Source organism: Glycine max, chromosome 12 (assembly GCF_000004515.6).
Source record: "Glycine max cultivar Williams 82 chromosome 12, Glycine_max_v4.0, whole genome shotgun sequence".
In the NCBI taxonomy this organism is placed as follows: domain Eukaryota; kingdom Viridiplantae; phylum Streptophyta; class Magnoliopsida; order Fabales; family Fabaceae; genus Glycine; species Glycine max.
Window position 1 is genome coordinate 33,481,282 of NC_038248.2, and position 12,102 is coordinate 33,493,383.

Sequence of the window (12,102 nt, forward strand, 5' to 3'; positions counted from 1 at the left end):
TTTAAACTATTATAACTTTGAAATTTTATATTGTTTTTGGTATATTTTATTATGGGTGGGTAACGAATGACCTTACGTAGTGTAATGATCAATCTTTCGAGAGGTGAAGGAGTAAGGGGTGAGTGACAAATAGGAGTGGGAGGGGATGGACAACAAACAGGAGAAGGATAGAATGGAAAATAACTCTTACATCGAGGTTAGATATCCTTTCTCTCACGTCTCTCTTTCTCTGCAACCAAACCAAGACCTGTTAGTTAATGAGTGGTATTCAAAACTCATGTCATACATAGATTGATGAAGAAAAACCCTAGGATAAAGGAAAGAAAAGCTTTACAGTTATTGAGTAAGTCAATGAAAAGCTGATCCGGGAGTGCAATCTTGCAAGGGAAGAAAACAAATGGTGTGCTCTTTCTCTTTCTTTCTAACTCTACATACATATTCATCGCGTCTCTTCACATTACTCTTTGCACAAATTTCTACCTTTTCACGTCATTGCTTTCTTTTATTAATTTGTGAAGTCCCACACTATTTTGTTTCATTTGTTTTTTCCCACACCCAAATCATCATCTATCAGTGTATGCTTACTTTCAATATATACAACTCAACTTTTAGCCTATAAATATATATTTTCATATGATTATAATTAATGATAGATAAATAATTACATATATAAATTATAATTTGGATTTATAACAAATTAATAATTTAAACTGTGATAAATTTTAAACTAAAATGAATAAGAAGTTTTAAAAAACAAACATATTTTCACTCTTGTATTTTTGTTGGAAAATGAAAGCAGATAACGGGCAAACCATGATGCCACCTAAGTATATAAATAAAGATAAATGGAAGATAGTTTAGGAAAATGAAGAGAAAAATTTTCTGGTTAGTTGCGAAAAAAGTATATGAAATACACCTATCAAGGAGTGAATCCAATAAGAGAAAACATGTTGAGAATATAACATAAATTCTTTTATAATAAGAACTTATTAAAAAATAATTTTGATTAATCTATTTTTTTAGATGGGCACCTATCTAATAAGATCTCAATTAAATTGTTTATCTAAAGGAGTCCTTGAGCTTCTCGTATAAGTTAAAACTCTCACGCATAAGTTAAAAATATCTTTTGAAGAAGTTAATTGAATTAGTCCATCTATAACTTTTTTTTTAGTTTCTTGGTTTATTTTCATATTTTCTTATTATAAGTATTTATCAAAAAGTTTATCCAAAATCGTTCTTATTCAAGAAAACCTTAACTAAGCTATTTACCCCAACGAATCCAAAAAATATATAATTTAAGAAAATATTATTTATTGAAAATTTGCATCACAATTCTTAATTCTATTAAATATAAATATAAAAATTAAAATTATAAATTGAGTTTACAATTATGATTTCTTTAAAAATTGAATAATTTTTATCTTCCTTATTTATTATTTATTTTATCAAGGAAACATCTAGAAGAATTTACTTAAATTATAAAATTATTTGTGTGAATTAGTTAATTGAATTTTATATCAATAAAGAATGAGAGTAAAATAAAATAAAAAAAGTCAAAAGTACAAAGGTAAGGGGGAAGCGCAAAACGCGACCGTATATTCTTTTTAATATCACTGACAACACAACACAGCACAAAGTCGCAACTTCCTTTGGAAACAAACCAAACAAACAAACAAAACCCCTCTTTCTTTCTTTCTTTTGAGTGCATGGCAATTTGGGGCTTTTCTTTGGAATTAGGGCACACGCACATGATTTTGGTTGATTGATCCTCGCAATCATAAACAGTGGGGAAGATGTAATCCCACCGAGATTATTGGTTGATTGATTGATAAGTGGTAAGTGGTAAGTGGAAGTGCAAGTGCAAGTGTGTGTGTGTGTGTGTGCGTGTGTGTGTGTGTGTGTGTGTGTGTTTGTGTAAGGGTTTGTGGTATGAAGGGTGCGTTGGATCGGACGAAGGTGGTGCTGCGCCACTTGCCGCCTTCTATTTCTGAGGCCGCCCTTTTGTCCCAAATTGATGCGGCCTTCGCTGGCCGCTACAACTGGCTCTCTTTCCGTCCCGGCAAGATCAGGTTTTCATTTTTCATTTCCATTGCAATATTATTACTTCATTCATTGCATGCTTCTTTTTATTATTATTAGTCAAGTGACCATAAGTAGGCTAGGCTAGGCTAGGGTGTTTGCTGCCTATGTATTTGTAATTGTAATTGGTAGATTACCATGGCATAAATTATGTTTCAACCGAATCTTCCTTGGCTTCTGCTTATTATTTTAAATTTTTTAACTGAATGTCTGAATTGTGAATTACAGTTTGCATTCTCTGTTTTTATTATATGCTAAGGACATTCCTTTTGCATTCTCTGTTTCAACCGAATCTTCCTTGGCTTCTGCTTATTATTTTAATTTTTTTAACTGAATGTCTGTATTGTGAATTACAGTTTGCATTGTCTGTTTTTATTATATGCTAAGGACATTCCTTTTGACTTTATGGGTTTTCAGCCAGAAGCATATGTCATTTTCTAGAGCCTACATTGACTTCAAGAGGCCAGAGGACGTTATATTGTTTGCCGAGTTCTTTAACGGACACGTCTTTGTGAATGTAAAGGGTAATTAATGAACTGCATCTTTAAGATCTTGCTAAAGCTCTTAGCATTGCCATTGTTGTCATCATTATTGGAATCTGGCCGGTGCCATGGGTTCCGTTTGGGTCCGAGGGTTTTTCTGTGGCAAGCAATCTATGTTTTGACTCTATTTGGAATTTAAAGTCTGTATTTCTCAAGTATTTTTTTTATTCATGTTACATATTTTGTACGATAACTGAATATTAAATACTGAATCTCATTCTCTGTTTCACCATTGTTGCTTACTAGGATCTCAGTTCAAAGTCATTGTTGAATATGCTCCTTCACAACGTGTTCCAAGACAGTGGTCTAAAAAGGATCTTCGTGATGGAACCATATATAAAGGTATCATTTGGACAAAAGTTTAAGTAAATACAATGGATATATTTATCTCATTGGGAGTTATATGTATGTATAGAGTCTTTCCCTCTTGATAAATATAAGCATTTACATGGTGAACATCTAGATTCTGAGTATCTGGAGTTTCTTGAACTACTTGCCAAGCCTGTTGAGAATCTTCCCAGTGCCGAGATACAATTGGAGAAGAGGGAAGCAGAACGATCTGGTTAGTCAACTAATACAGAAAATATGCTGTAAATTTTAAGTTTGGAAATTTTGAGACTTAACACCACGCGTTCGCAGAATGGGCACAAAATACTATTTTTTTTCCATTCTTTACTTAATGGGTTTACCTCCTTTAACAGGTGCTGCAAAAGATATTCCTATAATTACACCACTGATGGACTTTGTGCGCCAGAAAAGAGCTGCCAAGGGACCTAGGGTATTATTTGCATATGATCAACTTTAGAAATTTCAAATAAGCTTATTTGATTGTCCTTTGCCATTATGTCTGTGTTTCTGAGCATGTGTGTCCATCCATGCATGTGTGAAGATGAGATTGAGTGCATTTGTTCTGAGCAAGTTCCCCATAAATATCCTTATTCTGTTTTATCTATTAGCACTGCTGGTATGTTGCTTACCCAATGCACATCATGTGTGTGCAGAGGCCACTGTCAAATGGAAAAGTGAGTAGAAGAGCTGGCACTTCATCAAATGGGGGCCCTAGTTCCGCCACATCAAGACGTGGTTCTGGAAAGAAGAGGGTTTCTGCTACAATGGTATTATGCATTTTTTGGAGAGGAAAGTTAAATATGGCTAATTATTAGCATGTTTTCAGGACAAAGTATTTTGGTATAACATTGTTAATGATATACTTAAATTAAAAAAATTATTTAATTATTATTGGTTCAATGACGGTTAGACCATTAAATCTTGAACCAGTACCCTTACTCCTCCAATGACTGGTCCGGTTTTCAAAACATTGATTATTAGTACAATGATTTTTCATCAACTTTTGGAATACCAGAAAATAGCATAGTATTTGATACTCATCTGGCTGTAACACCTGATTCTTACTCTTATGTGTTTTTAACATTTGTAACTCTTGCTTTCGTGATGGACAGTATGTTGCAAGGGACCCAGGGAAAAGTTCTACTATCAAAGACAAATCATCTTATACTTTGGTTCCTAAGCAAGATGATCAGCATCTTCCAAATAAAGCTTCAAACATGGCTTCTTCAGATGGAAATCAAACTCTTGATGAGAATGGTAAGGTTGATGTTTTTGTTCAAAACTTCACGTGATAATTTTTTTTTCTTTGGGTTTTTATTTTATGATTTGGACTGCCATTTTAAAATATACATTTGGTTTTCTTTATTCTTGAATTACTATTGCTTTCTATAGGAGTTTACTTACCACTTCCACTTTGTCAATTTTATCAGGAGTTTCTGGAAATCATGATGCTGGGAAGAAAAAAGTACTACTTCTTAAAGGGAAGGAAAGAGAAATAATTACTGTAAGCTTATGATTTATATCATCATAATTCAATTTTATTTGTAATTTGTTTATTGTACATGTTGTGAAAAAGATTGATATGGAATCTTAGTTTAGTTGACTAAATAAATGGTGTGCTAGAAATTACTGTATTTCGCATTTTCTCCTTGTTTCCTTTTGATGGTTAACATGTGCCGATGAACAGCGCTGACTTAAGCTGAATGTATAGTTGTTAAAATGTTCTCATTAATCTGCTTGGATTGATCATTTATCACTTTCTTAGAAGCAGTCCACCCTCCTCTCTTGTCATTTTTTCTTGAACATCTTGTTTCTTTATATTGTTTGTTTTCAATGTTGATGAGTTGCTGTTGATCCCATCCTGTTAGCATCAATTGATTTTGTGAAATTTTCACTTTAAATTAGCTTGAGCTGCATTTTGATTAATTCATTCTTTGATCAATGTGTGAATTGTCTGGTGATGTTATACTTAAATTGTCCTGTTAGTGACCAAAGAGATCAAAGGTTAATTTGATATTGACTATCAGTTTGACATTACAAACCTCAGAATAAATGTGAAGGCCAATGTGCTTTAGAAAACTACTAGGAAGGAAGTGAATGTTAATTATGCAATTGCTATAATAGGTATAGTGATACTACTTGCCAAAGTGGCTGACTCCCAGGATTTTTTTTTTTCTGTAATATGCTGTCTTATTGTTGCATGTATGTGGAATATGATGAGTCAATAATACAGTATCATTTTGAATATGGATTGTATTTAGTTCATTGCCAGTATCATTGGTTGATTCATCTGTAGGATCATGTTATAACTACCGTTCTGCTAAGAGTCTATTTTCTTTTGGTTGTTTTTATTGTGCAGGTATCTGATTTAGATAGCATGTCACAGCATCACAATGTAACATCTTCAGCTAAAACAGTTGTTGGTTCAACAGTTTTGAAACAGAGTCAGCGGCATGAAGGTAGTGGAAGGATTATCAGAAGCATACTCTCAAAAAAGGAGTTGCATCAAAGCCAGTCTTCCAGGGCCCTCTCTGAGCAGAAAATCCTGACATCCAATCTAGAGAAAGAAAAACAGCCCCCTCGCCCCTTACATGTCCAACTAATTTTGAAGGGCTCTAATGGGACACCAGAGAATAAGATTGGTGTGCATGATTCACATGTTTCTAGTGAGAGGCAAGAGAGACATGTTAGACATAAAGATAGACCTGATCGTGGTGTCTGGACAAGTCGTTTCAATGGAGCTGACGTGTCTTTCTCATCTCCTGCTTCCTCACAAGTAGATCCTTTGGAAGGTACATGTTTTATTCTATACCAATGATTTTGATTTTGGCCATTGCAGATTATCCTTTATGTTGTAAAAAGGGGGAAAACTGACAAAAACATTTTGACTAGCTATACAGCTGACATATGATGCACAAAATATAACTGCTGTCTGGGAAATTGCTTACATCTTCACAAGTTGAATTTTTCATATGTATACGAAACAGGAAGTCAAGCAGATTTGAAACATGACATGCCAAATGCAAGAAGTGTGGAGGTAAAATCTTTTGGAAGTGTCCGTACCAGTCATTCATCAGAAAATGGTTAGTTTCTGGCTCTGAAAAGCAGAATCTTAAAACATTTTTATGCTTACATTCAGGTTGATTTCTACTTAAATTTTACTTCTTGTGTCTATTTAGGTTTCAATAAGCATTTTGGTCGTCGTGGACCATCATATGGGGTAAAGGATGTTGATGGCTATTCAGTTTCAAGTGAAGGGAAGCATCCTAGAAGATCTAGTACATCTGCTTATGGTTCCAACGAGGTCCCTAAATTTGATTTCTCCTTGGCAATACACGGCATATTCTTTTCTGGTTCAATAATTGATTAAGATCTCTTCTTTAAATTGCAGAAACAAGTTTGGGTTCAAAAAGCAAGTTCTGGTAGCTAGAGTATTTTGATTGGTGAGACACATTCCCTTTATCGAGGCTGTAGTTGTATAGCTTAGAAAAATGCTTGTTGATTAGCCAGTCTTAAAAGTCCCCTTATTGGTATTTTTTACGAGTTTTTGAAATTTCTCTTGGTCTGGCATTGGCATTATAGAATACTATTAATGAGTTCATATTACTGTAGAGCTAGTCATCATTGATTTTCTGAGATTTTTACTATCCGAAACAATTTTCCCTATAATATTTAGTTCTTTACATTATTGTCATTTTTGTGAAATTTTGTTTGAACTGTAAATAGTGATTTTATGTGCTTTTAATATAAATTTAGGTGGTGTATTTTTGGTTTGACTTTCTTTAATATGTGGTTTCATGATGTAGCTTCATAAACTGTAGTGAAATGATCGGAATATGTTGTTTACTAACCCAACATGTAATATGTTCAAGTGCTGATGTTAGTTGAAGAAATTTTTCTTGTAGTTACTTGTGTCAAGGTTGATGATTTTCCCTTGCAGTGGTAAGCTTGCTGACTTACAGTTTTGGAGCATCCATTTGCTAGCTGCTGGATTCTGTCTCTTTTTGGTTGACAGATTCTTACAAGTAAATGAGTGTGTGGTTAAAAAAAATTCTTTTACAATACAAGAGAGGAAAGTATCATGATGCAATTGATTTGGCCTAAAATATTCAGAGACATAACTTCATTGAAGATGGCTCCCTAGTAAAAAGAGAAACGAAAACAGTGGTATCACAATTGCCTGGTGTCCCAGTTACGAGTTGTTGCTTGTTTGAAGAATTATGGATAGATTTGCATACCTTGGCAAGTTGACCTAGTATGAGCATAGTCTGGGTTTATAGAGTTAATCTTGTGAGTGGTTTTAGTGTCAATATAAATCCAGGGTATTCTGTATCCGTTTCCTTAGTTCCTGTATATGCAATCCCCTATTCGAGGTATTGTGTGCCTTTTTCCTTAGTTCCTATATCATTTAGCTGTCTGCCAAATACAATTGGGCGCTTGAAATGATCCTGGAAAGTTTTTGGACAATCTTTGCTCACTACTTTGAAGCAACATTCCATGGATGATGTTTCAGGTTCGTGTCTTCGGTCTTCTGTTGACAGTGGAGTTTCTTGTAGAGCTCAGACACCTAAATACCATAGATGGTGTGTGTTACTAAGGATAAATAAGGGTCTTGCGGGACTTATTACAGTGTGGATATTGATTTACGTCTAAAATATCATTGTACAGTATGGTGTCGCATTTCTCAGCATAACGTAGCTGTTACATTGTCGGTTCTTGATTATATTGTCAATTTTGTGAATTGCTGCCTTGGGCGCAATTGTTAAATTTATAATCCAAGTTATGCTGTTAAAGTTTACGTCCAATTCGGCTGTGGTATAACTTTTAGTTGATGTTGACATTCCCAAGATTTTTTTGTTCTTAGCAGACTCTGCGTGCCAATTTGGATGAAGTTTTATCTCAGATTAGTCCAAAAATTATCGTATGATCTCGACTTTGCAAAACATCATTCAATCTAGTTCTTTTGTTGCGTGTAAACAATATATTTAGATAATCAATTTGGGAGTTTATTTTTTTTTAATTATTACATGTCTTGTTATAAGATATATAGATTACTCTTTATCATAAGAAATGATTAATCCTTTAGATTTTTAATATGGTTAGTCTTTTCTATTTTAAGTGCTCGCCAATCTGTCTTTTCCTACTTATGATTAAAATAATGAAGCCAGAAATGAAATTTGAAAGTAACTTTTGCCTGACTAGTAAGGGTGGTGAGTGAAAAATAACTAGTCTCGGAGAAGGAGCAGCAAAAAGAGATATGGGCGATCCAGAAAGTATTTAATTGAGAATTGCAATATGATAAATATGGCAATAGACTTGTCTTTGTTGCAGTTTCTGTTTTGTCAATCTGTAAACAGATGGATGGTGTGTTGCATTTAGTTGAAAATAGCTTTTGCTACTGCTGCAACTAACCAAGACATACACACCTTATGAAGTAATGTTAAAAACATGCTGGGGAGTTGATCATCAATTATTCCCATGTCCGTTGTTTGTTTCCATCTTTTAGAGTAAGATGCTGGCAAGGAAAAAAGGAATCTGATGTAGATTCTGAATTAAATTTCTCTTGTAAGTTAAAATTAATTTATTAAAAAAAGTTTCATTCATTTAGTTTTTTTTTCTTCTTCAAAAATTTATCTGAGAAGAATCATAATTAATTTTATTCATTATTGTAAAGTCAGAGTCAGGTAATGTGGAGATTGAAGAGTTTGGTCGTAGTCAAAAGGATTCACAGACATATGGGCCAGCTAGCTACATTCAGCATCCCATCCTATACAAGTCTTGTGGACTCTGCATCTTTCCGAATATGAAATCATTTATTATTTATGAATTATGAGTTTAAATGTAACACTCAGTCCACAGTAATGCATGCATGTAGGTAACATTCATTTGGTTAACTGTCTACATCCTTCTCGCAACCCTTGTTGATATTTCTTCTACATCTGAATCTGATCTGGCCTAGTTGTTTTCTTAAACAAATTAAGTAAAAGTGGTTACCTATAAGGTTTTACTATTCTTCTCAGCTAAGTTTCCATAACAATTCATTTCTTAATCAATAGGCACATTGAATTATATTGGTTTTGCTTCATTGAAGGTTTTCTACACGTAGCTTTTTAACTAGTAAGCATAGAGCAATGCAAGTCTTTATCTCTATCATTGTATTTCCCTTTCATTTATTTAATTAATCTTCGAAAGTACTGTCTGAAAGGACCGTTCGTTTTGGTGGTGTACATGCGCGCACATGCATGTCCCTACTCCCTTTCACACAAATGCATCATCTTTTGTACTTTCAATGCCTCCCTCTTCATCACATTAAAACTTTGTATACATTACATAGGAACTTTTCTCAAAGCTAAGCCCTTTTCATGGGTATACATTACATGGTGATTTATTGAACTCCAAAAATTAATTTCTTTCCTAAGGAATTTGTAGATCTCTTCTCATGCCTCACATATGTGTGTGTTTATATGATTGTTCACTCACCCAAAGTATATTTTTCAGCCATTATCATATATGATAGTATGATATATCCTACTTTGACCTAAACCTTAGTGCATCTTACTTAATTTATAGTAGTAGTTCTTTTAATTGGTTGGACCACTACTACTACCACTATACTACAGTGCTGACCTACATGTACAATTTTCATCCAAGTGAAGTGGAGGAGGATATAATGGATGGAGTCACTTTTCAAGCTCCTTTTAAAGATTTACCCGATTGCACATGAAGCATGCCGCCGGCAAATGGGAAAACTATGCCTATAGCATAAATCATTAGTTTGAACTCAGCATTTTACGTGTTTGACTATGTAAGCTGGAATCCTTAATTAGTAGCCTGTTTCATATTGTGTCTACATTTTTTGAATTGTTAGAGGGGAAAGGACAAAGCAACAGATCAATCGGTTCCTAGTTTTGCTCAAAATTACACTTAAATCCTCTAAGGTTTAACAATTTTTTTATTAAATATATAATTTTCCCTTTTTTTTATCTTACTCAAATTTCTCTTAATTTATATATCAACTTAGCTTATAGAACAATATGTCTTTCTCGTTAACGCATACCTCTCCTAATTTCTTATGCAGATATATAAATTGAGAGAGGTCAAAGTAATATAAACAAAGAGAGAGACGTAAAAACTTCATTAAACCTTGAGGGTCGAGAATAAAATTTTACCCATTCTAAAATATAATTCTAAAAAAATGATTTAAAAATAATAACAGATTTATAATTAAGGATGACAAAGTGTATTGGGATTGGGTATATATATATATATAATTTTGTTGTAAAAAATAATTATATTTTTTATGATAATATTCTAAGTTTTTAATTTCTATCCAAAAATGTAAAACATTAAACCTTTAATTAGAGTTTTTGTTAACTGATTAGAATATTAATTTTAACAATCACCTAATTAGATGATTATCTTTATAATTTTATTTATTTATGATTTGAGTTTGAACGAATCAATATTATGTTTGCTTGTCTAAATTAAATTATTTTAATTGATTTATTATTATTAACTTTATACATACATAAAGTGTGGGTCACATATGCATATATGAGTATATAGGTATCCAGTGGACATAGGAATATGGATTAAAATTACTATCCAAGTGGGTCTAGGATTTGATACGAATATTATTTTTATTTTTAAACGAGGGTATGAGAAGGTGTAGTGTACTATGAGATCCTATTCATTTTTATTCCTATTTAGGATTACTTGATATTTAGTTTAAATTTTAAATAGAAAATCATATATTTGCAATTTATTCTTAACTAGGGCATTTATGATTTGTTTCAAAATTGCTTCAATACAATATAACATACGTGATCGACTATAGTCCAATTAAAAGCAATTTGGATTTGATTAAATGGTTGATTTTTTTTTCTTTTTATTCAATTTTATTTTACTAATGTTATGTAAAATATTATATTAATACATCAACAATTTTAAAAATATAATCGATATATTGTTAATGTCGTAAGCACAATACAAATTCTAGTATTTCAAGTAAAAGTCTAAAATTCCTTAAATTTTTTTTGTAAAAGTCTAAAATTATATTGTGACTTATTAAATATATTTTACTTATTTTATTACTTCTAGCCATTTTCTACTAAAAAATATTTTTCAATTAAAACCCATAAGTTACATGTAATATCCTCTCCTTTTGTAGTTTTCTTATTACAAAAAGAAAGAAAACTATTATTTTATTAATTACTGATATTTACGATACTATTCTATTATTGATGAAGTTATAATTCTAATAAAACAAAAGTTTGAAAGAAGAATTATTTATTTAATTTTGAAGAAAATTTGCAAATTTGAATAAATTTATTATCACGCGCAAATTAAATTTAACTATTTTAGCATGTTGAAAATTAATATTTTGAGATTATATATCAAACATAACGAGAAATAAAAAAATAAATTTTAAATCAATTCTAACTTATTCTTAAAAAATAAGGAATACTAAAGCGTACTTTAGATAAAGAGGCTGTAAAGAAAATTAACTATTATAGTAATTTCAGAAATATATAATTATATAGCTAAGAGTTATATAACAATTTTATAAATAAAATTATGCATGTGTATATTGGTTTGTCTTAAATTAAATTAGACTAACTTTTAAAGTTAGATTCAATTTTATTTTGATGCATGTGTGTAGAATGTAATAATATTTTATTTTTATTTATTTAAGTTGTTTGATTTTTTTATTTTTTTTTACTTTCAAATCTATTTTTTCCAGCTTATATTAGATAAGATCTGTTTAACAAACCCTATGAGATTCTTATAATTTAGTATAGGTATCTACGAGTTTAATAAATATGTAGTATTAGTATAAAAGTTTTCATAATATTAATTATAAATCATTATTAATGTACTTTGAATAAAATCATTATTAAGATAAATCAGATATAATAGTTTATAATTGTTTCTTTTAGGTCACTGCCATGTTAGTACATAATATTCATATTTTTACTGATAATTAATTTTTGCTAGAAAAATTCTTCTTTCATTATAAGATTTGAATATAGGACCTCTTTAAAGTGACAAAATTCAAATATTACCTGAATTAATAATTTGTATAGTTTACAATTAAATAGTAATATATAAAATTCTGACGTTATTATTATAT

At 31.4% G+C, this 12,102-nt stretch overlaps 1 protein-coding gene across 2 annotated transcripts; it reads left to right on the forward strand.

The window, feature by feature from the left end:
- The first annotated feature begins 1,617 nt into the window (after positions 1–1,617).
- LOC100798866 (regulator of nonsense transcripts UPF3) lies at positions 1,618–7,762 on the forward strand. 2 transcript variants are annotated; one of them, XM_006592592.3, is made up of 13 exons: positions 1,618–2,069; positions 2,497–2,603; positions 2,868–2,963; positions 3,085–3,183; positions 3,323–3,399; positions 3,623–3,736; positions 4,082–4,226; positions 4,400–4,473; positions 5,329–5,761; positions 5,957–6,052; positions 6,149–6,273; positions 6,361–6,412; positions 6,875–7,762. In XM_006592592.3, exons 1-12 carry the CDS (start codon positions 1,930–1,932, stop codon positions 6,397–6,399), a joined length of 1,545 nt encoding a protein of 514 aa, XP_006592655.1. In that variant the 5' UTR covers positions 1,618–1,929; the 3' UTR covers positions 6,400–6,412; positions 6,875–7,762. The 2 variants fall into 2 exon arrangements, with proteins under 2 accessions (XP_006592655.1, XP_006592654.1); XM_006592591.3 differs by having other exon boundaries at positions 6,910–7,762.
- The last annotated feature ends 4,340 nt before the right edge of the window (positions 7,763–12,102 follow it).

Coding starts and splice junctions, on each gene's coding strand:
- LOC100798866 (XM_006592592.3), top strand. CDS start 1,930: ATGAAGGGTGCGTTGGATCGGACGAAGGTGGTGCTGCGCCACTTGCCG. Junction 3,737..4,081: donor AGAGGGTTTCTGCTACAATG/GTATTATGCATT, acceptor CGTGATGGACAG/TATGTTGCAAGGGACCCAGG. Junction 6,053..6,148: donor CAGTCATTCATCAGAAAATG/GTTAGTTTCTGG, acceptor GTGTCTATTTAG/GTTTCAATAAGCATTTTGGT.